The sequence below is a fragment of the Morone saxatilis genome, unplaced genomic scaffold (genome assembly GCF_004916995.1).
Source record: "Morone saxatilis isolate NCDOM2014 unplaced genomic scaffold, NCSU_SB_2.0 Contig3, whole genome shotgun sequence".
Lineage (NCBI taxonomy): Eukaryota > Metazoa > Chordata > Actinopteri > Moronidae > Morone > Morone saxatilis.
The window spans coordinates 17,529,719-17,555,366 of record NW_023339873.1 but is presented as its reverse complement, the minus strand read 5'-3'; the positions used below and the strand labels follow the sequence as shown (position 1 = coordinate 17,555,366).

At 41.8% G+C, this 25,648-nt stretch overlaps 1 protein-coding gene across 5 annotated transcripts in view; it reads right to left on the bottom strand.

Annotated features, from left to right (window-relative positions):
- Nucleotides 1–829: 829 nt before the first annotated feature.
- LOC118337149 (apoptosis-stimulating of p53 protein 1-like) overlaps nucleotides 830–25,648 on the bottom strand; it is a 41,535-nt gene continuing 16,716 nt past the window's right edge. For 2 of the 5 annotated variants that reach the window (XM_035674040.1, XM_035674038.1), the window contains exons 5-24: nucleotides 16,127–16,222; nucleotides 13,545–13,601; nucleotides 13,042–13,162; nucleotides 12,656–12,735; nucleotides 12,381–12,548; nucleotides 12,118–12,258; nucleotides 11,792–11,987; nucleotides 11,291–11,419; nucleotides 7,053–7,120; nucleotides 6,533–6,737; nucleotides 6,181–6,408; nucleotides 5,824–6,039; nucleotides 5,497–5,647; nucleotides 5,349–5,386; nucleotides 4,885–5,252; nucleotides 4,451–4,588; nucleotides 2,620–2,753; nucleotides 2,048–2,214; nucleotides 1,695–1,894; nucleotides 830–1,231 (exon numbers count right to left, since the gene is read on the bottom strand). In XM_035674040.1, the coding sequence (XP_035529933.1) occupies nucleotides 1,190–1,231; nucleotides 1,695–1,894; nucleotides 2,048–2,214; nucleotides 2,620–2,753; nucleotides 4,451–4,588; nucleotides 4,885–5,252; nucleotides 5,349–5,386; nucleotides 5,497–5,647; nucleotides 5,824–6,039; nucleotides 6,181–6,408; nucleotides 6,533–6,737; nucleotides 7,053–7,120; nucleotides 11,291–11,419; nucleotides 11,792–11,987; nucleotides 12,118–12,258; nucleotides 12,381–12,548; nucleotides 12,656–12,735; nucleotides 13,042–13,162; nucleotides 13,545–13,601; nucleotides 16,127–16,222 (2,943 nt within the window). In that variant the 3' untranslated portion in view covers nucleotides 830–1,189. Of the gene's footprint in view, nucleotides 1,232–1,694; nucleotides 1,895–2,047; nucleotides 2,215–2,619; nucleotides 2,754–4,450; nucleotides 4,589–4,884; nucleotides 5,253–5,348; nucleotides 5,387–5,496; nucleotides 5,648–5,823; nucleotides 6,040–6,180; nucleotides 6,409–6,532; nucleotides 6,738–7,052; nucleotides 7,121–11,290; nucleotides 11,420–11,791; nucleotides 11,988–12,117; nucleotides 12,259–12,380; nucleotides 12,549–12,655; nucleotides 12,736–13,041; nucleotides 13,163–13,544; nucleotides 13,602–16,126; nucleotides 16,223–19,493; nucleotides 19,678–25,648 lie in introns of those variants that run through there. The other 3 variants (XM_035674042.1, XM_035674039.1, XM_035674041.1) reach the window with 3 other exon arrangements.

Below are 25,648 nucleotides of genomic sequence, written 5' to 3'. Positions count from 1 at the left end.
TCCTCCTCCTCCTCCTTCACTTTAAACCCATTTTCTAGGTGCTTTGGTCTCAAAAATTCCCTTCTCACATTCTTTTTTTCCTTCTTTTCCTCCTGTTTTACCAGCAGCAACCATTTTGCAGTTGAACAGATGTTGATATGACAGTATGCAGCGCTGAGTCAACATAAATACAGAGTAGTAAAAGGTCGAGACATCCACAATGATTCGCAGATGCTTCTTATATCCTTTTGGGAAATCAGAATCGAAATATTCTTCTGATATCAATTCAAACTTTTTTTTTTTTACCATGCCATAAATTAAATTAAATTGTAAACATCTACTGCTTGAGTGGTTTGATGTGTACCTCAGCCACCATGCATTAAAAGCTGGCTGGATTCTGCTTCTTAGTCTTGTGGTTGCACTTCCGACGTTATTCCTGACTACCGCTGACAAAACCTGACTTCCTTTAACACACATTCAGAGTTACACTATCTGTTCTCTCTTCACACTTTCCTCTCTCCAACTTCACATCTCACACATACTTTCACCTGATCTAGCCTGTAAATTTACTGCATTTAAGTCTTCACACCACACAGTGGGAAGGTGTTTTCAGACAGCATACTATGTTCACCGACACTGAGGAAGAGCACATCCTTTTGCTGTTGATGAGCTTGTTTTTTTATGAGGGTTTTATATGGGTTTTTATTTTAATTAACACCATACAAAAATAAAGTGTCATTATAAGAATTATTTGGGTAAGTGTCAGAGAGAGCCTTATAATTCCAAGCTCATGCTTTCATGTTCTGAGCTGGAATAACTCAAAGCTGCATCCAAAAGATGAATAATTTTCTTTTTTTTCCTATTCAGCTTCTCTCATGCAGCTGAACTCATGTAAAGTTGCCAAGCGACTGTTGCTCAAAATAAAATTCAGGCGATTCTTCTAACTGCAGCAACTCAGTGAAAATATATTATGATTCTATCATAAAGTGGCTCTGTGATTCCAGCATTACATCCAAACAAACGGGGAAAAAAGTTGCTTCATCAGAGTTGTGAACTCCATCTTTTGTCCATCTCCTTTCTTCCCTCACTCAGCCTCCCGACTCCCTCCATCCTTTGTTCTTTCTTTCTCGGCTAATGCTTCCGCCCACATGCTGCTGCTGCTCCTCTTCTTCTCCGTGTGCATGCGCCCTCTGCGAGTGGGATCTGGGCTTCATGCCAGTGAACGTTGTCTGGGTTTGATCCTTGGATATAGCTGGAGAAACAGCCAGAGAGAGAGAGAGAGAGAGAGAGAGGGCAGGGTCACTACATCATGTTAACATTGTTCTCAAGGTGCATGAACATCATGAAGGCAGACCGTAAGACACTGTGTGGGAATTAGTCTGCCACTTAAGAAGGCCTTTTTTTCTGCTGATGAAACACAATTAATTCACTGAAAAAAAACAGTTTACATGTACTTCCTACTTTAAATGTTAATTATTAGTTACACTGAGGCCACGTGGTGTACAATACAGTTACAGCTGAGAGGTTGAAGCTGTAAAGGGAAACTGTGATGGACAGTTTTATTAAAACTACTGTAAATAGTTCTGCTTTACTAGTACAATAATTGGGTTCTGAGCATTATGGAGTGTGTACATACAGCACTCCCTGAGGTTTAAATGGCACTGTGCGCAGACTTTATGGAAAGGTGTCTGTTGTAATATCTTGAGTTCTCTCACCCCCAGCAGGTTTCTGGGTACGTATCCCTCGCGGTCGTTAAGCCGTGCCCACCACCACTCTGTCTCAGTGTCGTCACGCCGACGCAGCACGGTGAGGGCGTCACCCTCGCTGAAGGACAGCTCATCGGCCTGCTGGGCCGTGTAGTCCCAGAGAGCGTAGAGCAAGCCTTTGTTCATCACACCCAACTTTTCTTGTACGCCTGGGAGAGGAATAGAGTATTTACAACTACTACAACTACAACGTCAACTATGGCTTTGCTAGAGAAAAAACTACTACACAGTACTCTGGACTGGAGTAGACCTGTTGAGTTCAGTTTTATTGACTCATAATCGGTCTCTCTTTATCTAATTACCATAGAGGAACTGAGAGCACTGTGTATAGCCCTCCTCCATTTCTTCACATTTGTCTGCCGCCGTTTCGACGTCACTAATCGTTGTGGCGAAAATGGCAGCCCCCGACTCCACCAGCATCTTACAGAGGTGGACGCTGTTACACGAAGCTGCACAGTGCAGAGGAGTCCTGGGAGGGAAAACAGTAAAATATTACATTAAACGGACTTAAACATTTCTCTGCTACAAGGTTCATTCACCTCTGATAAGGTGGACAAAGATGTTCCAGTAATGCAGTTGTATCACCAGTCTAATCATGAAACAGGCTGACATTAACTAAACATGAATAAATTAAATCATGTAATTTCTGAATGCGGATCCTCATTAGACTTGGTAATCTCTCCCTTCAATACTGCTAAGGCAGTTGAGTCAAAACTGAATTTAGAAATGCAATTATCTCTGTCATTGTTGCCTCCGAGCTGAGCTGCACTATCACTGCCACAGTGTGTTGATTGCCCTCTAGTCCTTCAACAGCCACTGATCTGTTATTAGTCTAGACCATTACATGATTGAATGACTGACTGAAGGTACTGACCATCCGTCACTGTCGGCTGCATTTACATTAACTCCAAAGTCCAGCAGGAACTTCACAATATGGTGATGACCAGCGCAGACAGCATTATGAAGAGGTGTTATGCCTTCATCATTAGGCATACTGGGATTTTCCACCTAGAATAATGAGAAAATATACATATTAGGCTTATTAGAATGATTGGCTTTCCACAGCAACAACGGGGGAAAAAATCCCCAAATATCTATACTGGTATCAGCTTTGAGAAACCATTAACTTCAGTATAGAGGTGCCAAATTCCTGAGTTCACTGCAAAACTCGGGTTAGTGCAACATTTTTTGAACAGCTTGGAATGTGTTGAGTTGTTGAGTATTACTGCCTCAGGGTATGATAACGTCAAACTGAGCTTGTTCTGGATGTGAAGCATCTGAATGTTTCCTTGAGAGTATCAGCTGCAGTTTGCAGTCTGAAGAGCCAGTAAGCTTGTCCAATCTCCAAGTGAAAGCTGTCAGGGATAGATGGGGTTTTACCTTTAATGATAAAGATTTAAAGCTTTTTTCTCAGTGGCTCTGTACTGCTGTAAAACACTGTAATACAGCGTGAGTGCTCAACAACAATTTTTAACACCTGACAACTGAGACCACCTCTCCCCTGACAGAGCTGCAGAAGATCAAAGATATTATACTTAGTAAGTTTGGCCATGAAGGTATTGAAAAGCTAGAAAATCCTCCAGTTATTGGCAGATTTGTTGAGGCAATCTGTGTGTGGGTGAACAGTAATTGTTGGCATGTACGAATATCCCTCTACTGCATTAGGAGATTTGTTTTTTCATTCAACACAAATGTATCAAAAGCACAACATTGGACAAGTGTAACCAAATTGGAGGTAGAACCAAACTGTGTCCTACGATGTTCTGCTCTATTTAACAGACAGCCCAAGATTTAGGGCTTCAACAAAAGATTCTATGGTGAGATTACACTCACTTCACTACATTCTACACATCTCACATAGCTGCATTATCTTTTAGTATTAGGTCAGGGTTTAGAGAACACCACAACACTGAAAATGCCTTAATCAAAGTAGCCGTTAGCTGAGTAAAGTTGCAACCTTAATTCTAATTTCCTTCGACATAAGCACAACATTCAATACTATTAATCATAATATTTAACTAGATCATCTTAAAAACAATATAGAACATTTCGCTTTTTGATAACAATTTGTATTTCCTCTCTGTGTAAGGTATGGTGTCCTTCAGGGCTTGTTACTGGGTGCAATACCTTTCACTATATGCTACTTTTCTGTGAACTAATATGCAGCTTCAGAATAGATTTGTACTTCTACGCAGACGACCATCTGTTCTATGTTGCCATCAAACATAATGAGCCACTCAGGATTCAATGTTGTTCCTCATCCTGACTGCTTGAAAAAGCTGGCCCACCACCATCTTCAGGCTGCCTACCCTTACCTTGAACCTGAACTATGCCATCTAATGACTCTTTACCCTACACCATCAGGCTTGGCCCTTGGACTGGAATTGATGTTTAAAACTGATACTGACTAAATTATTGATATAAAACCTATTACACTCCCAGATGTCTGAGAGGGTATTAAATTGCATCTCCATAGGATTTTTGGAGGGTGGTTTTCCTTGTATTCTTGCAAAACATAAGATTGGTTGGGAACCATTACTAACGTAGGCTTGTACAGTGCTTTGCCTCATTGTAATATTGAGCTGTGAAAATAAACTTGGCTTGATTTGATTTTAAATCCGCAGACAGTTCATAAGCATTACAAATTCGAAATATGAGAATGCATTATAATACGATACTGTAACAACAACATCATTTTGTGTTACCTCATATATAATCCTCTGCACCAGATCAAACTCTCCCTCTAATGATGCGTCCAGCAGCAGAGCTAGAGGGTTAAACTTTACTCTCAGACCGTGGCCTGTTCGCTCTGATGATGGCTTCTTCAGGTTGGTTCGCTTCACCTGCAGCACACAGGGAGAGAAATAGTCAAGTCTCGACAATGCAGAATAAGAAGTGCTGGGGAAGTACTTACTGCTTAATCTGGGAAATTAGCTTTCACACAGAACAATTACTTTGTTTGGGTTAGCAGTAAAAATTTTTAAAGAGAATCAATAAAGTAGAATACTTGCTAACAAAATGAGATGCAGTGTTCATCAAATGTATAGGGTAATATAGTATTAGTGTCCTTTTTAGCTAACAGAAACCCTAGATTTAATGTGTGCAGCCCGTATCAGGTGTAATTTGAATCTGTGTTTACCTTAGGCAGTGAAGGTGGTGCAGGAGGTGATATAGAAGGGGAGGCATGGCCCACAGAGTTGTGTGCGGGACTAGATCCTTTCTGGTTGTTATTGTTCTGGTCCTCCGGCCTATCGAGTGCAGGGGACGAGCTGGGTTGGGTTGATCGGGGCACGTTATTGATAGTTTCCACTTTAGCTGTCATCTCTTTGGATGTTTCTATGGCAACAGAGGGAGGAGACAAGCCGCGGGAGCCCGAGTTCAGGTTTTGAACTTCGCCCTCCACGGTTGCCATACTGACGTGCTTGTCACCAGGTTCGACATTCCCGTTTGCAGAATGGATGTTGTCCATGTCACCCAAAATGCACTCAGGTTGGTAGAAAGTATTGCCTGGATTTAAAAAGGAAACATCATCAAACCCTTAAGATCAATGGGAAATAGTATAAAGACCAACTGAGACCATATCATTATATCACAGTGGCTTACCTGAGCCTCCTTCCATGCCTCCGGCCAACGTGTTGAACCTGCACACCACAACAGAAATCAGTTTTAACTAAGCTGCTACAACCTTCATTCCTTATATTTACTTTCTGTTACAAATGGTGGGTATAGTATAGTATAGTATAGTATAGACCTCTGATATAGTAGTTTTTGGATGTTTGGCCCCTGTGGGCCCTCAGGCTCAGTGATGGAGCTCCGTTTCTTTAGGGGTCGTGGGGCATTGCTGAGGCGTCGGCGGAGAACTTCCAGGTCAGCATCACTCTGGTAACGTAGCTGGGAATGGGCTGTGGAGGGCAGAGGTGAGAAATCAAAAGATGTTAGAGTGAGATTCTCTAATGGTTACAATTATGTACACATTTCTTCTGTTATTTGTTTATTGAAAAGTTGCTCCTGCTCCCAGGTCATCATTTATTTTGGGCAGGAGACGTGGAACTAGAATGAGATATTCTCTGGTACCTACCGACTGGGGTGAGCTTAGTGGGACTGAGGGGACGAGGGATGTTGTCCACACTGGGTGGAGGGAGGATCTGCCCATCACTGCTCTCACCTCCTCCTTTGCCTACATCTTTATCTGTAACATCCTCTACTCCTGCTCTTACTCCTCCTCCTCCTCCCTGGAGAAAAGGGACAGGGGACGGAGAGGTGGAGGAGGTGGGGAGGATGGGTTTACCGTAGACTATGGAGAGAAAGGAAGGAAATGGGACAGATAGTACTTATATTGATTTCAATGATTGATTTCATTGTGAACATTGGAAGAACATTAGACATACGCTATCTATAGCCTGTAAAAATCTATTTTAATCCGCTGTTTAATTACCTGCTTTGACAGTAGTCCTATTGCTGAGAGATCCATAGTTTTTGGCCTGAGGGTGCTGGAGGTACATGCTGTAGATGGAGCTGCTGTTCATGGTGGCGGGGCCCTTCCTGGGGGACTGGGGCCTGGAGGGGTGATCTGGGACGTAGGGACGCACAGCCACCGCTGGAGGGGGATCTGTTCGCTCTGTTTGTGGGGACAAGGGAGAGGGTTGGGAGGTGGTGGCAGGGCCTAACAGTAGAAACAGACAAGGGGAAATATAGAACTGGCTTAATTTCTGAACGCTACACCCACATCGTTCAGTTCAACAGAAAATGCAGCTTCTCAGCCTCTTTAAAGTTACTCTTTAAATTACCTTGACTTGAATTTGGAGGGACAGAGATCCGTTGCTGTATTTGTTGTGAAGAGGAAGATGATGTAGAGGAAGAGGAGGCATTTACAGGACTGGATCGGGGCCAGCCCAGTGTACCAGGGGCAGAACGGGGCAGGGAGCTGGTGGCACACTGATGCCCTGCAGCCTGGTGGGTGGCACTGGGGTAGGTACCATAACCAGTGGGATGCTGGTGGGAGGAAGAGACATTGAAATGAAAAGAGAGAGATTTTTCTAAAGCCTGACTACATAACCTAATTTTTCTCCTGAGATATTTCTCAAGTTGAAAAGTTCAACAGTCATTTACTGCACTAGTCTTCAAAGTGGGAACCAGGGGCGTTAAAATGGCCTCAAGGTGATCCTTAGCGAAATGAAGAATATTTGGATGTCTCTATAATATAATTTGGTAGAAATTATTTATTACATAATGTATGATAACGGCTAATATTATAATGATAACTTTTATAATGGTATTCCCATGTCTAGTGTGGAAACAGTAAAATACCTGTTCTGGACTGTTGGTCCTCCAATCTGACCCACTCTTACTGATGCTCGGCCAGGATGCTTCATTAGCTAAACACAGAGAGAGAGAGAGGGGGGGGGGGGGGGGGGTTGAAGGGTTGAGAAAGAGACAAAGGTTACAACAGAAAAAGCATTAAAGAGGGGAAGACACAAACACAAATGAGAATGAGTGAAAAAGTACCCTGTATTAAAGAGGGTTAAAATGTGAGATAGAGTTAGAGAGCGGGAGGCACGCTGGTAAGGAAAGTCTGTTATGTTATGCTGAGAAGAGGTTTAAAGGGATCTGGATTACACTAGCTGTCATTTACAGTTTGTCAGTCCATTGAAACAATGCCAGTATACATGGGCAAAAAACAAAAACAAATGACTAAAATAAAAACATATTATTATCCATACATGTAGAATATAAAAATAGTGCAGGTCAGATTGTGTACATGACACCATTCATGGTCCATTATTTATGACCACATAATAATCATGCAATATTTGGAACAGACTCTAAGTCATCTAGTTATTTTTAATTTGACCCAACAGTGTGTGGCTTTCAATTGTTTCCCCTCAACAAAGCAAATACTGTAATGTAACAAGACAACGCACTGAATTGCTTAACAACTACTCTACATTTTCAGATTGGTGATTATAGTGTACTCTCCGCTGCAAACATGTGTTTAGCATCCTGTAAGTAGAACAGCTATGGGACTGAAGTAGCTCTGATCACGAGCTTGGTTGCAGACTTTATGGGTAGTGAAGTTGCTGTCATGGTAACATCTGTATCTGACAATTGCAGTCATAAAATTGACTTTTGGGTGCTGTTCTGCTATTTTTACCAGAATAATTACACCGAGTTGTTGGTTAACAGTGCTGCCTTGAAGGTTTAAAACTGACTTGACTGACTGCTGAAATGCTCTTAGAAAAGAAAGCCTGCTAGTTATGCAAAGTAGCACAAGTGGTGTTACATAACTAATTGGCAGAGTTCAATGCAACACTAAGGTCAGAGTACCGGTCAGTCAGTAAATCCTGATCCACTGTTGTCTATTAACTAGTGACAATCCTGGAGGTCAGTGTCCTAGCTTAATGCTTTACAGTTTCACAGCAGTTTAACCTAACTTTACTGCAATATAAACTAAAGACTAGCTGAGAGGAAATAGCCTTGTGAATGTGGTTAGTTTGAATAAAGAAACATAATAATAATAATTAACATACCACAGTAGGGTGCTAGTAGGCTTTTTAAGACTGATGCCATAATTGTTCTGAAGCTTTGGGCAGACTACATGTTTAATGTCTACTTTGTCTGTGTGTGAGCAGAAAATGAATTGACAATGTTAACATGGTAATGTTTAACATGTTCAACATTTGCTAATTAGCAATGAAAACAAAGTAGTCTAAGGCTGAGAGGAATGTCCGTGGTTCTGCAGGTGTTTTGTCATAAAACAAAGTATTGGACAAATTAAATTTTGACCTGATGATTGTACCAGAAAACTCATGGAAATAAGTTATTACAAAAAACCGACTAAGGACAGACAGAAATTGCCATCCTTAAAGCCACACCTGGCTAAAAATAATAGTCCATTGCGGGACATTAAAATTCCACTACCATGTCCGAGTTGTCTACAATTCAGCATCCATTGTCAAAGTATCATTTTAAACTGTTACCTAACCATTCGTCCTAGCTCTCTGTGGTACAGTCACGTCACAGCTTGGCACCTAGCAGACTAATACTGATTAACTATTGAACCTGGGAGTCCTGCAGTCAGTGAGCTGTGCTGTGCAACCGCTGCTGCTGTAACCTCCTGACCTCAGGAAGAAAACAGTCACGACAGGAAACAAACAGTCTGCCCTGGGCGAGGTGGAAACTTGGCCATCTGCCTGAGAGCCCAGATTAGAAGCAGCCAGTTACTCAGTGTTGTCGGGGAAAGACAGTACCGTTTACAGCACTGGCACCATCGCAGTGCACGCCCCGATGTAAGAGACAAAGGATGGCTCATGTTCAGATTAAGGGTTTTAAGAAGCCTACCATCACTACTGAAGCATCTTCTTGGCAGCATGCAATGTTTTCAAGAAATAATCCAGCACATAAACCCTGTAAGACGGCAAATTGCTTTTACACTTCATTTTTTTGTACATATTAAACAAACAAGATATAATGTGTTAATTAGTGAGCTTCAGATGTGCTGCCATGTGGATATTGTTAGTTGCAATTTTATGCCAAGCTAAACTAATTGGCTGCTGTAGATTAATATTTAGCTTACAGACATGAAAGTGGTATCAATCCTCTCATCTAACTCGTGACAGGAGGACTAAAAAGCCTATTTCACAATCAATGAATATTAAAAAATGTATCACACTGCATTTAATACTATGTGCTGTAATCAATCGAGCTGCACATTTAGATGGGACACCACTGACTGGACCTGGTCTGATTTTTAGTAAAAGGACAATTAGAAGCATTAGGATTTTTCTTTCCTATTGATCATTAACTGTGTGACATTCAAAAAGAAAGCTTTTGTTTCAAGCTGGCTGTCGGGTCCTGTTACCACTTTGTAACAAATATCGATTTAAGTCAGTGGAATATGAACCAAATCCTTAAGATTTACAATGAATAAATAAATTATTCACTTGTATTCTAATGCTATTGGGAATGCATAGAATTCCTTCCTTTAGATTGCTCTGATAATACCCATGACTGCTATGCTTATACTGTACTATAAGCATTCACACAGTGTAATAGATAGTCAGTGCTAGCATTTGTTAAAGAGCCTTAATCTCTCTGATGACAGCTACAACAGCTGTCATGACTCCATACCTCCCCTTACCTAAAATATCTCGCTATAATATCTCACACACACACACACACAGTATGCAGACTGTATATAGCAACAAGTTAGCGTTCCTCAGACTTCCTTTCATTCATTTGTTGACATGATTTAACAATGTTTTTTCCACATTACATAAGCCGCTACAATAAATAGAGCTGTGGCATTTGCTTTGGCATTCAAGAACACAATGGGATTTGTACCAGCGCTGGTCCAAGACACTTCACTTATACCCAGGAGTAAAACTAAGTGAGGAAACATGTTTTGCTACTTCCAGCCTGAGTGTACTGATAGATTACTAGAAGCAAGTGTCTGACATACTGCACACTGAGAGTGGCCTGATCCAACATGGCCAGTGGTTAATGAGACATGGTTATATTATGATGACAAGGCTGATGCTAACTGTGGGTGGATGTTGACACTAGTGAGTTAAGTTAGTGTGATCATTAACTTGATTCAATAATACGCCTTGTTAAAGGCATGATTAAAGATTCTGTGAAATAAACTTATTTGCTCCCTTGCCAAATGTAGATGAGAAGATTGACACCACTCTCATGTCTGTAGGTTAATATGAAGCTACAGCCATGTGAAGGTTAGCTTAGCATAAAGACTGGAAACCAGGGGAATCAGCCAGCTTGGCTCTGTCCAAAGGTAACAAAATGAAAGTGGTATCAATTTTCTCATCTAACTTCTTCTGAAAGAAAACAAATAAATGCTTTTCCCCAAATGTCAAACTATTCCTTTAAGTCACTGAAATATTATACAGGGTGTGCTGAACTTTTGCTCATTTTGTCTTCGGTCTCAAACATACTTGAAATTATGTTTCTTTAGATCTTCTTTTTTCTTCTTATCCTTGTCACATTTCTGCACTTGGTACAATTAAGATAATAGTGTCACATTCAAAATTTATATATTTATGAGACAGATATTAGGAAAATTCGTCAGCAAATTTTTTTTTTGTGTGCAAATTACCTTCTCACACAAAGGTAGAGAGACGCGAAGGAATAATTGAATAGTCTCATTCCAGACTGTTTGCCCTCAGTTTATTTTCTTATGCTGAGCTTCCTAACCCTGAGCAGCTGGTGGCTATCAGATATCATGTCTGTGACCTTATACATATGACCTTTACATTTTGAGGTCATTTTCTGTAGCTGATTCAATTATGTTCTCCAGACCATCTGTTCTGTATGGTTAAACAAAAACCCTCCGTATTCTTGGTTTGAATGCACATTTTTCAGCCCAGGATTCAAACTAAGAAAATGTCTACCTTGAGATTAAGGCTCAATAAAACATCATGTTGAAATCACCCTTAAGGTGCAGATAAAGGAGTGAAGAAGAAGGTGCTGCTAATCTATCACCAATGGAGCTAGTGGTGAGTAAGCTTCTCTAGCATCTTATCAGGACTCACTGTTGTTACTGTCGCCCCCCTTAGGGGACTGAGGTCCCTCCCACGTCTCAGTGGGCTCTGACAGGACGATGTCTAAATCTGACACTTTCCATTGGCTGGGAGGCTTCCTGATGCCACTCCTGTCCTCCTCTGCATGGCCACACCCGCCACGAAAGACAGCAACCACGACAGTGACAACCACCGAAACAACATCAACACGAACATCACCATGATGACATCATAATGGTGTCACAAGACAGTCACCAATCACCACAACATCAACAAGTGACAAAACGATGACCACAAAACCACCAATAACACATCACATTTAAGGTAACATCAACAACAACAGATAAGGGAAGAGGAAAAGAAGGAGCCAACAGACAGGAAAAGGAAATAGACAGCAAGTTAGAGCCCAGACATAAAACAGCACAGCGAGAACTCTGAAGTAAAAGACAGAAAATGAACTGATCAAAGTCCTGTATAGCGACTTCAAATAGAAAACGAAAAAAGTCCACCAACCTGAGAGGGAGCGGATGTGGCTGAGCGGTGTGGGTTTGGGTGGTGGGTCAGCTGGCAGGTGGTACCCCGCCTCCTGTCTCCCCTCTGCCGGAACCTGGATGTAAGGACAGACAGCCGCTACTCGACCCGAAACACCGCCGGCTGGGTGGGAAGGGGTCTGAGGAGAGGACAAGCCTCCTCCATTCATACGACTCAGCTAAAGGGGTGCAAAGACAGACGAACAGAATTAGACCTACAGTAACTGTCAAGCTAACTCTAAACCAGCTGTCATGAGAAATGGAAAATCTAAAAAAAATGAAATCTGTGATAGGAGTTAAGCTGTGTACTTCTGCTCTCTTCTTATGCAGTCGTTCTCTCAGGTCTCCGATGCGCTGATCCATCACCGTCACCTGGGCGTTCCTCTTGTTCAGCAGCTCCTTATTCTGGGCCAACTTGCTGCTCTGCTCCAGGTTATGACGGTTACGGGCCTGAAACACACAGCAGTTCAAGTCTTACACACTCAATTTTGTGAAAACTATTTCTGACCAAAGGAACTTGCACATGTTAATTTGCATCTCTCCTGCTGAAAGAAGGAGATGGTGTAATTTACCTGCAGCTCCTGGTAGAGCTTCCTCAGTTCCAGGGCTGCAGGACCAGACAGGGGTGATCCTTTCTGGCCTGTGGGTGCACCCTGGGACCCGGTGTGTGCCCCCTGAGCTGGTGCAACAGAGTGTAGCTGAAGGCGTCCTCTTCTCAAATCATCCAGCTGCTGGGTCAACTGGTGAAACCATTTGGATAAAACTTAATGAGAACTCACCAGACACAAACTCAGTTTTGCTTGATTTTGACTGTCACAACGAAACCTCGCTCAACCCTCCACGTTACCTGGTCAACTCGGACCACAGCAGACTGCAGTTCTGCCTGCTTCTCCTGAAACAGGCTGCTAACATGGTCAATCTCTGCAGCTGGAGACACAAACCAGGGGAGGGTGGGGAAATATAATCATACACGTACAGCAAAATGTACAAGAGACAAAGACATCTGGTCTATATCAGATATTGTAATGTATTAGCTTCTGAGTCCAACTACTTTTGGAAAGGACACAGTGACCATGACATTTAAATTGAATGTATTTTCAGTCACATTTTGGCTCAGGCTTCCCTCACGCTGTAGTTTTAACTTTTCAGGATTATTTAACTATTTAGTCATAATCTGCAGTTTCTGTAATCCACAGTCATCATCTTTGCAGTGCTTAGTGTGTTCAGGCTTACAGAGGTTTCCGTTGATCAGTTTACTGTAGTCGACTTGTCCTCTCATGGCTCGGATCTTCTTCAGCTTGGCTTCCTGAGTCTCTACTCGCTCCTTCAGCCGCTGCAGCTTCTCAGCCTCAGACTAAACAAGAGAGAAGAGAAGAGACAAGCTAAACACATTTTATTAAAAATGAATAATTGCATTTCCATAACTTTAGTTGAATAAAGGGGCTATATTTTAAAGTTACCTTGCTATACCCAACTTTCAACATTCACTTAACAGATGGAAGCTAGTGGATGATATTGATTATAGTGTCCTTGTAGTGGGTTTGACCAGTAAACCTGGGTGGAGCTAACTTCTGGGTTACCCAGCAAAAAAGTGTCATGAGTGACCACCCAAAATTATATATTACATACAAATACATACAAATGTACATAAAGGGTTTCAACCTTAAATATGTTCTGGTTCCTTACATAACATGTTTAAAAGACTGACAGAAGACAGACAGACATATGGTCCTCACCTGTGTCTGCCCCTGGTTGGATCTGCCTCCCTGGTGAAGATACCTTAGTCTCTGCTCCTAGAAGGAAAAAAGTTGAAGACATTTAACATTTTGAGGTTTGATTCATTTTTAGATTCATTTCAGTTGGCACAAACTGGACCCCTGTAAGCTACACTACCTGCTCAACAACTACTCACTGGAACGATGGAATCCAACATGAACACAAAATCTACTGTTTAAGTTAGAAGCATTTTGATTATTTCACATAAGAAATGTGCGTGTTTTTTTGTCCTTCTGTCACTGTTTTGCTTATGTTGATTTTTTGTAAATAAATCCTCAATAAATAATATCTTTAAGACTTTAAATAGAGCATGTAAGTCAGAAAAACAACAAATGCCTTTCCTCTGACATACTCTGCTGTGAAAAGTGTGAAAAGTGTCTAGCCCAGTGCATTCAGTCTATCACAGTGTGGTCTGATTCTTGAACACACACTTAAGTTGATTATGTTTCAAGAGCTTCACATTCATGAAGTTGTCATTTTGAATTTCTTTGTACTGACTGATAAAGATGCTGATAAAGAGAACAGAAACATTTCAGTCACACGTAGCACACGCTGTGACTGTAATAATGACATTATCTTCTAGAGACGATGAGCTGATTGACATTTCATTTTGTGCCAGTTTATGAAAGATAAGCTGCAAGACCAATTATGTCCCTTCTGTGTTTGAAACTTTCTTGCAGTTACATAGTATTAAAAATGGCTGCATTCCTTTTTAGGTGTGCCATTTCAGGGTCCTGCTATTGTGCATGCTGGCTCACTGTTATAGCTTACTGGGACACTTGATGGAACAGAGTCCTCGTTAACTATATTTGTTTCACCTGTGCTTTTCCATGCCCTTCGTGACATGACGTCATTCCTATTATAGCTCCACCCACCTGCAACCTGATTAGAGGTCTAATTAGCCAGAAAATTAAAACATCTGTGGGTATGCAGGGCCTTTAACACAGCTAATGAGAGTAGGGTAAATATTGACTCCTATTATGCTCCATGAGACATTTAACACCAGGCTGAAGCAGCGATATTTAAGGTGATACAGTTATGACAGAATAACTGAGAGGTGTCAAAGACACATTTTTATTACATGCAGGGTTGTATTGCCTCAGCGAGCCCTTATTAGCACCTTGACTTCCATATATCACACTGGAAATGTCATACTTGCATAATGCATCACCCCCTTTCACCAAATTTGAAAACTCATATTTAATAATATATTTGCTAGATTTTTATTTTCTTTGCATGCATATATCTATACACACATTGTAAAACAAAAAGCCCAGAGAGGATGAATAAACGAGGGAGAAGAGAGAGATTAGAGAGAGGTGAGGTTCCTGTTGTTGTGATGCTGACTGATCAGTTTACACCCTCTCTTGTAATCGTTGCTGGCACGTGAGTACAGCGGCTGACCTGTGTGTCTTCTCTCAACAACACAAACACAACAACAAACACACAAACACAAGATGAAAAGGCGAAGTGAATGTTGCACGAAGCCTCCATCCATTCACCTGGTAACACACACATTCTCACACACACATGCTAATAACACATTACATAACATAGCTTGTTTCGTTACATGGACTGTGCAAGTGCATGTAAATGTAGTAGGAGGCACCAGTAGCTGTGATTTTGGAACTTTTTTTTTTTTTCTTTCCTTGAAGTCATCAATCCTTGTTGTATTTTGTTAATGTTAAGAGGATGGAAAGTGCAAGAAAAGGGAATACTTCAGCACTTACACACTGGAAGGAAACACTTAATGGCTGTCATTTAGCAGGGAAATTGCTGCTTTTAAAAATGCTGAATATCAGCATAAAGTTGCCAGATAAAAAGATCTGTGCCACAGTGGGCCTTGAAAAACCCATTGGCTGCATCAAAGTTTGTGGTTGAAAAAAGTTCCCTGCTGAAGGCACTTTTATTCACTTTACACTAAACTGACATTTGAATTGAGAGACTTTAACAAATGAAATTTGTTTTGGCCTGCCTTTCTGACCCTTTCCTGGAGTACAATTCTGCTTCAGCTTCCCAGCAGATCCCTGATGACCTCATTTCCTGTCAACTCAAAGTTCACTTCCTAATGTGGGAATAACCATGATAACCATGACCTCTCACACACAAAACCTGGAGGTGAATGGTGGTCTTCTGGCTCAAAGTTGGAGTTGTGCTTTCCTGCCAGTCCTTAAACCCTGACCTGGATCACATGTCCTGTTTCCAAGGAGGACGTATGAGCCCTGATCCTTACACACAAACACACACACACNNGAGAGAGAGAGAGAGAGACCACCCTGCTTTAAAGAGGCCTCCTCTCTGAACACTTAAACCAGTTCACACCACAACAAACCACTTCATGGCCACTAGATACTGACATCGATTGATGAGTGGTAACACACACACACACACACACACACACACACACACAGATTCCTCCAAGGCCATAGCTTCTGGGGCCTCAAAGCCGACCTTTTCAGACAGAGTCTAATGTAGATAACCTTACACTTACTGACAGGCAATCCATCCAACAGCTGTGTGTGTGTGTGCGCGCACAAGTTACCTTGGCGACCAACATCTGTTGCTGAGCCTCTATTTGTTGCTGTTGTCTTGTGGCCATTTCCTGGAGCTCAGAGAGGGTCAGCTCCACACGGGGAACCTACACACACACGAGAACACACACAAAAGGTTGCATATATTAATACAGCATGTCCATGGTAAAAGCTTGTGTCCCCCCCCGTATCTCTAATCACTGTTTCCATCCATCACACATGACTGAGTTTAGGACTCTTACTGACAAGATAAAACCCAAACAGTGACAGGAGATAAATGCTAGGCTACAGTGCACAGCTGCACACACATCTCACCTCACACTTTAGGTCATAGAGCACCTTCAGTGTGCTACAGAAATGTTATTAGGCTCGCAGCTGGTGGCCTTGGCAGAGTGACAGAATGATTGTATTGGTTTGTGGAAAATAGCCGGAATCCTATCTGCTCTGGTCATTGCAGGACAGTGACACAGACATCAAAATCAGCTGGATAGAATCTAATCACACTGTTCATTTGTCCTGTATTTTACTGTCATTGACCCGGGCACACACCAGAACAGCTCGTTATGTAGCTGCGGATGTTCTTCAGAACAAACATTTCTATGAATGTACGCAGAAATGTGTGTGTGTGGGTTGGGGGGAGAGAAATGCCTTTAGCAGACAACAGAGGAAGGTTTCTGCCCAGCCACATCCTGCTATTGTGTGTGTTCATTCATGGACGATCAACACGCACACTGCACCTGGTCAGTTACACTGATTTTCAGCATGCAGAGAAGCCAGACAATGCAATGCAAAAACAGTGAAATCAACTCTCTGTTTAACTGTACAGATTGTAAATGGTATATAATTGATTATGTGAACACATGCTACTTTCTAGATTATGTGACTATATAGTTACAAGACCATAAAACATATTGTAGGAAAGTTTCAGCACCATGCAGCTCTGCACTGCATCAAATTAAGCTATAATGTAGAGTGGAATACAATACAATAGTAGAATATCAAGTATCGCCTCACAAAGCAGATCTTTGCCTGTCAGCAAAAACGTATGAATGACTCAGTATGATGTAACATTATCAGTATAGCTAATCGCATGTGTTAATGCACCACATTCCAGGCCTTCTTAAACACGCCTGGGACCAATGCTGTGAAAATGTATTTTCTCCCTGGGATTAAAACATACAAGTACACTGCCAAAAGACCTCGAACAGTTTGCTTACAGTTTCATTTAGCTGTTAATCCAAAGTGATTATACACTGATTAATGAATGCCACCCAGAGTAAAATTATCTGCCACTTTATGAGTCATTATGAGACTAATGATTATTATTGTTATGAATATTTTAAGCCCGACACTGTACAAACTGTTGTAGACAGATAATGCAACTGTCTTACTGTAAACACCTTGATAATCTTGCATTAACCATTAAAACTATGTAAATAAATAAAAATATGGATATCAAGATGGGAATGTCCATCACAGACAGTAATCTTTTCATATATATATATCAAAACATGTGTTTAGCTGTCAAATAGTGCCAAAGCAAACAGTCATAAAGCCAGTAGCACAAATACCCGTATTTTGCTACTGTTTGTTGTTGTATTAGATTACCTATGATATAGGGTGTTTGTGCACCTCTTTATACATAAATGAGGATGAGGAAACATTAGGGACAGCTTTTAAAATAATTTAGTCCAATACAACATAACCACAAAGTATAGGATCAAAACATATACATACTGAGTCAATACACAAACAGCTAAAGTAGCAAACAGAAAAAGGAAGGGGCCTAAAGTGACACCCTGGGGGACCCCAGAGTTGTTGTGATGGCAGCAAGTTTTACCAGTTCAATTCACTGTTCTGTGGTGTACATGGATACCCAGAGATAGGAGACAGGAGTTAACAAGGGTCAGTTAACAGGACTTTTGATTAACTTGTTTACTTCAACTGTCTGTAATGAGCAGTGCTCTCAGTTGAAGATGGAAGATAGAGATATTTGAGGCCTGTAGTTATTGGGATTTAAAGGCTTGAACAACATCACAACAGCAACAACAGGGACGTCATTCAAAACTAAAAGTGGGATTGGAGCCTTCAGTCACTATGGATAAATACTACATCTCAGTGGAAGCTTTAATGCCATGACTCAGGGAGGAACTGATGAAAAACTCCATTACCCTGAACTGAGCCCTGAGGCCAGGGCAAATCTTAGATATGAAATCAGTGAAATAAATCAAACCCACTGACCATTTAATGACTCAGAGAGTGGAAGCTTTAACTCTGGCAGCATTACCCTAAATATCAATATTAGTGATGAATGACTGACTCACTGCCTTCAGGCTGACTTACTTAAAAACATAATGCACAAACAGTATTTCAACATAATGCAGACGACATCATGTTTTAGACGATGACATTATGCACATTACACTGGTTTTCCAGTCAGCGGTGCCACATGTCATTAGCTAACTGCTGACTGGTGGGATTCTGCAGATCCTCATTTTGATGTGCATTATGAAGAGTCTGCAGATACAAACTGATCTCCTGCTAATGCACGCTGGTCCCACGCTGTCTGTAGTCTGAACTTCTCTTTCTTTGAAGACACAACTGACAGAACGTAACCTGAGAGACGGACAGAGGTTCGACCAATCATCGCTAGATACATTTTATGCACATATTGAATTTTGGTGTCTGAATTTCACCATTCGAAATAGAAGCAACTTCTATCTTGTGAAATATTCAAGGAGGGAATTTCAGACTACATAAATGTGAATTCATGAATTTGGGTGTCATTTTAATCTTAAACTAATCTAGGTCTGAGTTGCTTGCAAAATTTAAATCTTGACACCTTTTTGCTTCCATATAGTTGCATTCTGAATATGTATTAAAAAGGTGAGTAAACCCTCCACCTAGTAACAAATCATTGATTCTTGGAGCTTTTAAAACTACATTTTACAGACAGCCGGCAAAAAGCTTGGTCATCAACCGTGGTTTTGTAAAGCAGACACAATATGTAACACTATTTGCATCGAAAACACCCTCAACAATCTTGCTCACTTGCTCGGTTTAAACTCCTTAATGTGAAAGCTTGTCATCGGATGGATTAAAGATCTGCGACCAGTAGTGTGCCTCTGCTGTCCTGGGATTATCTGTCCATGAAGTTTACATCCTCTAGGAACTGCCAGGTCTATCTTTCTAATGATGGCATGCATCCTACAGCCACTGAAAAGTTAACAGTTCGCCCGACACTTAACACCGGTGTCATGCATTCTGCTGCTCATGCTGTTAACACTGTGTACAACATCCTGCAGACTGCACCGCCGCGAGCCCCCAGCTGACATCAACATGCAGTTTCTCTCAGCATCCCGCTGTGCTGTAACTTACCTGCAGGCTGTCCCATGTGATCCTGCAGGAGCGGACTTTAATTTTGCTGCATTGTCCTTCAACAGTAAATTCCTGCACCAAATCCACCTCATTCCACTCCATCCTCACAGCCCCTCAGAGAAACGGCAGACCTTTTATGGTGTCGGCTAGAAAAAATGTTTGCCAGAGGCTTGGAAGAAAAGCTCGAGGGAGGGTGTGTGTGGTGTGTGTTGGGGACCGAAGAGCGAATCCCTTATCAAAACTTTCCTGTCGTCGCCCGGTGATGTGCTGTGATTTACGGCACCCCTCCTCCCCGCTTCTACCTCCTCTCGCTCGCTCGGCCCAACGCTTCCCCTCCGGCCCCCAACGTACTCTCTGCTCTCTCTCCTCTCTCTCTCAATACAAACTCTCCCTCTGCACTGGTGTGTTCTCAAATATGACGTGTAAAAGCCCATTAATGTGAACAATACTTCAAGTTACTGAAGTAAACAAAACATGGTAAAGCTATAAACCGTGCAAAGAGACCAAGAGGAAATCATCGCCCCTCACATCCCCTGTTTTATACCCTTTCCTCTTTTTCTCCTATCCTTCCATCTTTCTATAAATCAGCAGCTGTGCTCTTCTCAACAAACGCTCTCATGCCTTGATCTCTTTCTATATCTGCAGTCCTTTCATCTCTCCCTTTCTCTCAATCCTGTCATCCCTCTGCAGCTTGGCTTTTTGCTGCAGCGACAATCCCTCTCTCCTCCATCCTCTCCCTCTCTCTCCTCTTCCTCTCCCTCGCCTCCCTGCTTTCTTTTCTCCCCCCACTTTCTCTCAGAAGGGAAATCACTGCACCAGCATCCTGATGGGGGCACTAGCGCTCTCAATGCCCAGCCTTCGCCCTCCAGATGTGTGTTGTGAGGAAGAGATGGAATTACAATGATGATGCTCTCAGTTAATGGCCGGGCCAGCCGTGCAAGCGGCGATCTGTGGCACACATTCCCTGGGCCAGACCAAACGTGCGGCACGACATGTATGTTTCCCGCACACACACACGGAGTAACAGCTGACTCCGCTGCGTCAATATTTCCTCCTCTTTCTCTCCTGTTTCACTCTCTGCTAAACAACACACAGTGAGCATGTGACTTAACTGCGCGCACACATTTTCTCTTTTCACTTCTGTGAAACAGACACACATCGTCCTCACTCAGATAAAGAAGGAACACACCACCACAGACACACACATCCAGTGATGAAAGCAGAGTTTCTGCCAGTGCTACTGTGGGTGTGAGTGGGCTTTGTGTGTTGGTTGGACATTTGTACACATCAAATGCCAGCTCCAATAAAAGTGATTCATTGTGTTTTAATAATTAATATAACTATTATTATTATTATTCTTCTTCTTCTTCTTATTATTATTATTATTAGTAGTAGTAGTAGTAGTATTGAACTTCGATGACGGTTTCATTAATATTCAGTAGTTTTTGTAGGCTGAAGCTGATATGTTTCAACAAATCAACTTTCCAGGCACCTAAAAGCATTTACACTGCCAAAGCACATCCATTTTCATTACAACTACAGATATGAACTATTAAAGGGGGAACACACAAATCTTGCAGGAACTATAATCTCTTTAATAATCGTTCTTCTCATTTTATGGGCCATGATGGATCATCACTCCGTTCCCTGCACATCACTGGCTCCATGTTGACATCTGAGTGATGACTTTGCACAATGTATGTTCACTGTTACAATGTATGGATGTGTTACAATCGGGATTCCAGAAAACCTTTTGATTCAAATCAGCTTCATCTACTTTCAAAATCTGGACATGAACAATTTTATCAAGACTGCAGACGCGTGAAACATTACTTTCATTAATAGTGCTGGTTGTTGCCAGATTTGACAATTTTCCACCCATTTGTACTCCTTTTTATTTGATTGGGTAGATGAAAATGGTTCTGGTCATTTAGGCTATTTTTTTTCAGTTTTCCCTCCTCTCCTCCAATTAGTACAGTGATTGACAGGGACGCTGACACTGTGTCCAGTCTGCCACAACAGGAACAAGAAGAAGAGATAGACAGGACACTGAGTTGGGTGGCTGTAATGACCATAAGTATGTTGTGTAGATGCAGGCATAGTTGTTACAAACGTGTTACATATTTGTGTTTTTTTAAACAAAATATCACCATACCTCATTTACAAAGAAAAAAACTAAAGACAAAGAAGCTCCTCTGCGATCCGAAGCACAAAAACTGGCCTACTTTTATGACAACTGGGGCATGTTCAAGGCTCCGATTGGGTTATTTGTTGGAATCAAATCTGGCAACACTGGTAGAGCTGCTTACAGGATTTTCAGCTGCAAATTCTCAGTGCCCTCAGATCAGAAAACTCTCCCCACACTGTTTGTTCTGTATCTCAGTGGGATTGATGCCAGTCCAGAGAAAAATGTTTTACCGTTAGGGTTTACTCAAGGATATCATAGACAACTGAACTTTGACTATTCTACTTTTATTCAAACCTGAAACCTGTACTGGGTGGAAAAAGAAATAGATGTTCAACTCATGTCAAGGCATTTTGCTAACAACCATTGACAATAATATCATTGTAATGGTCACTACAACCCCCCGATGCTGCTGCTGCTCGCTGGGCTTTGCCGCACTTTTCACATACGTTGCGATCAGTTAATCTGAAGCACATGGGAATATTTGACCTTCTCAGTGTGAGTATTACGTTTCCCAACAGAGTATATGTTCTCAGAGTTATGCACACATACGCTAGGCACACACAGACATGTTGTTCTGATCACAGGTCCCACCAGTAATGAAACCCATCCCCGTCCCATCTGCTGTACGCCTCCAGTAAAAATATTCCTCCTAATCTACAACAACAGCCTCCAGACATTCCTGCAGACCCGACCGGGCTGACGGGGAAATGTGTGTTATCAGAACTGCTCCAGCGTGGAACATTCACACAGCAGGGTGGCCTGCTGGTTACAGAGAGCGTCCTGTAGCTGAAAGGTCACATCTTTGAACCGCCGACCACAGACAGCTTGTCCATCAACAGCCATGCGGTCCTGACAGTGCACTTGAACACCTTTAGTGGGAATTTAGGAGCAAAAAACACACAAGATTTCACCCAAACAGAGGCTTTCCTACAACTACAGGATGGGATATTAACAAATCTGAGAAATGGAGAATCTCTTTGAAACCTCCTGCATTTTTCCTCCAACTCTACATCCATAGTTCCCAAAAACTTGTTGCCAGAAATGTAACGCTTTCTATTTGGATGTTCTGGATGTCTGAATAATATATGTGGTATTTATAGTCGCGTCACATCTAGTGATTCAAGTCTGCCGACGTCCCTGAACCCAGAATATCATAAAACCCACAAGAGGGCTTTCTAGTGATGATACACAGTGAAAATATTCATCTTAATCTAGGTCAACACAACCCCTGACATGAGCACACAAACACATACACAAAGACACACCTGACTTCTTAATATATCCCTCAGCAGTTGCTCGCACACACAGCTGGATGGGGTAGAGTTTCACACAGTAGGATCAACAGACTCAGTTATGTGTGTGTGCTCAGTTATGTGTGTGTGTGTGTGTGTGTGTGTGTGTGTGTGTGTGTGCAGGCATGTTAACTCAAAATGTGTGACCGTCCCCGTGGTCGGTCTGAGGCTAGGGGAGAGGTTTATAGGAACGCGGTCTTGGGGAGGGGAAGGAGGGAATGTCGGGATTGGAGTGACGTTTGACAGGCCTGCGCAATATGTGAAATTCTTCCATAATGTTACAGTAAATATACGCTGTTAAACATTTAAACATAATGACCAAAATAGGTAGGATTCATCCTCTAAGGACTATGAATGCCTGTGTTTTTGTCAAGATATTTCATTAATAGGGGACTTAATAAGATAAGATAAGATAAGATAAGATATTCCTTTAATAGTCCCACAATGGGGAAATTCCAATTTTAATGACCAACACTGAGCCTGGGTGCTAGTGTGTAAAAATGTAAAAAAGTGAAATAAAAAGTCTTGTTTCCTGAGGGGAGGCTGACTTATCCTGATTTTTTTTGCAGAGTCGTTGAAGTAATATCGAAAATAGATTTAGCTGCAGTGAGTAATGACATTAGCAGTGAGACGAGGGATGAATAACAAACCCCAAAACTGCTGTAGACTAAAAACAAATTCTCATTCTCTCTCCCTCACACACACACAACTGTCAGCACTGTCATGTTTACATCATTCTGTGGGGAGAAACATCGTCTGGTGGGTGTGTCTGTGTGTGCGCGGGTGTGAGAGAGCTTTTTGGAAATGATTATATAGAGCCCAGAGTCACACCCCGACTTGAAGTCATGCATTTACATCCCTAGCATACATACACATACACACACACACCTACACAAACACACACACACACACACACACACACACATAAACAAAATAACACTGTCAAGGCCAAACACACATGGCCAAAAGAAGCCACACCTTGCCTGCACACGGCATCCAGCTTTCACCAGACGTAAACCGCACTGACTGTAAACACACACTGACACAGAGAGACACATGGCCAGCAGTCCCACCCTGAACTGCTTGTCAGGCAGTTTCTCTCTGTGTGTGTGTGTGTGTGTGTGTGAGTGTGTGTAGTTGAGATCATGAACAAAGTCAGAGAACAACTTAAAGGGGAAAGAAAGTAAAGCACACTTACACACAGAAAACACATTTCAAAGTCACCTCTACATTTACTCCTCTTCCCAGTTCCTCAGTTGTTCTATTATGTATGACAAGCTGATGTGAGGAGAAGGCAAAAGAAAGTCTAAGGTGGGTAGAAAGTGTAAAGCAAACACACACTTTTTTGTTTGAGCTTCACAAAAAACACGGCCACTTGTACATTCACACACTCATACGCACACACCCACAGAGAAGAAACACATTTCCCAGAACTCACCCCCACGCTGCTGTCTTGCCTCAAACTCTTTGTTTTTTCTCGGAAACCGAGCGTAAAAAGGTAGAGGTCGAAGAAAGAAGGATACCTCAAGACGACTGTGAAGGAGTGAGCGAGGTGAGAGGAAGAGAAGAGGGAGGAGGAGGAGGAGCTGTTTGGCTGGCTAACAATCCTCTTAGCCCGGTTATGTCATGGGACCAAGCTAATCCTACCTTCACTGACTGACCACGCGCACACACACACACACACACACACACACACAGACTGGCTGACTAACCAACAGACCGACCAACACAGATACGCACATACATCCACACACGCACAAACATGGTTGGTGACTGGCTAACCGAGGCCTAACCAACATGTACAAAGCTAGTGTCTAGTCTGCTGTTAAATACAATAGCTGACAGCTGAAAATAGCTGTTAGTGACGAATAAAAAGCTGCTAGCATGAAGTCAGCTGCTCTTTTTACTATATGAGTCATTATTTTGTAGGGAAGATAACAGGATAAAGCAACGTAGCAAAACAAAACATGGCTACCCAACGGCAATTAGTCCGGCTAGTGACAAAAAGCTAATTCCCATTTTCTCTCTGTCTTTAAAAATATATTTGGTAAATTGTATGTATAGAGTATATACTATGTGTTTTTGTGCTGTGTGTGTGTGTGTGTGTGTGTGTGTGTTTTCACAAGGTTCTTACTGGTAGGCAACTATAATCATCACTGTCACTAATCCGTGGGCTAATTCGCTAGACCACACACAGATATAGGCTACACACATTGTATTGTCAATATGTGAAATTAAATGAGTTGATGAATGCCAGTCCGTACCATTAAACTTGCATTACTATATTTGAAGTCTGCCAAATATAACAACTATACATACAAATATATTAAAAGAATATTTGGATATTTTGGGAAACAGGAAACAGCTAGCCTAGCTCTCTCCAAAATCCATCTACCAGCAGCTCTAAAGCTCACTAATTTACACGTTATATCTCGTTTGTTTTATCCATACAAAAACCAAGCTGTAAAAACAACAGGTTGCTGATATACAGGCGGCCATTTTGATGGCGTGTGTTTTTTTTTTTCATGTTTGGACAAAAGCTGCTTCCCCCAGTTTTCAATGTTAATGCTAAGCTAAGCAAACCTTCTCCTTGCTATAACTTGAGGTATGAAACTGGTATTGGTTTTCTTATCTAAGAAAGAAAGTGAATAAGCACATTTCCCAAAATGTCAGCG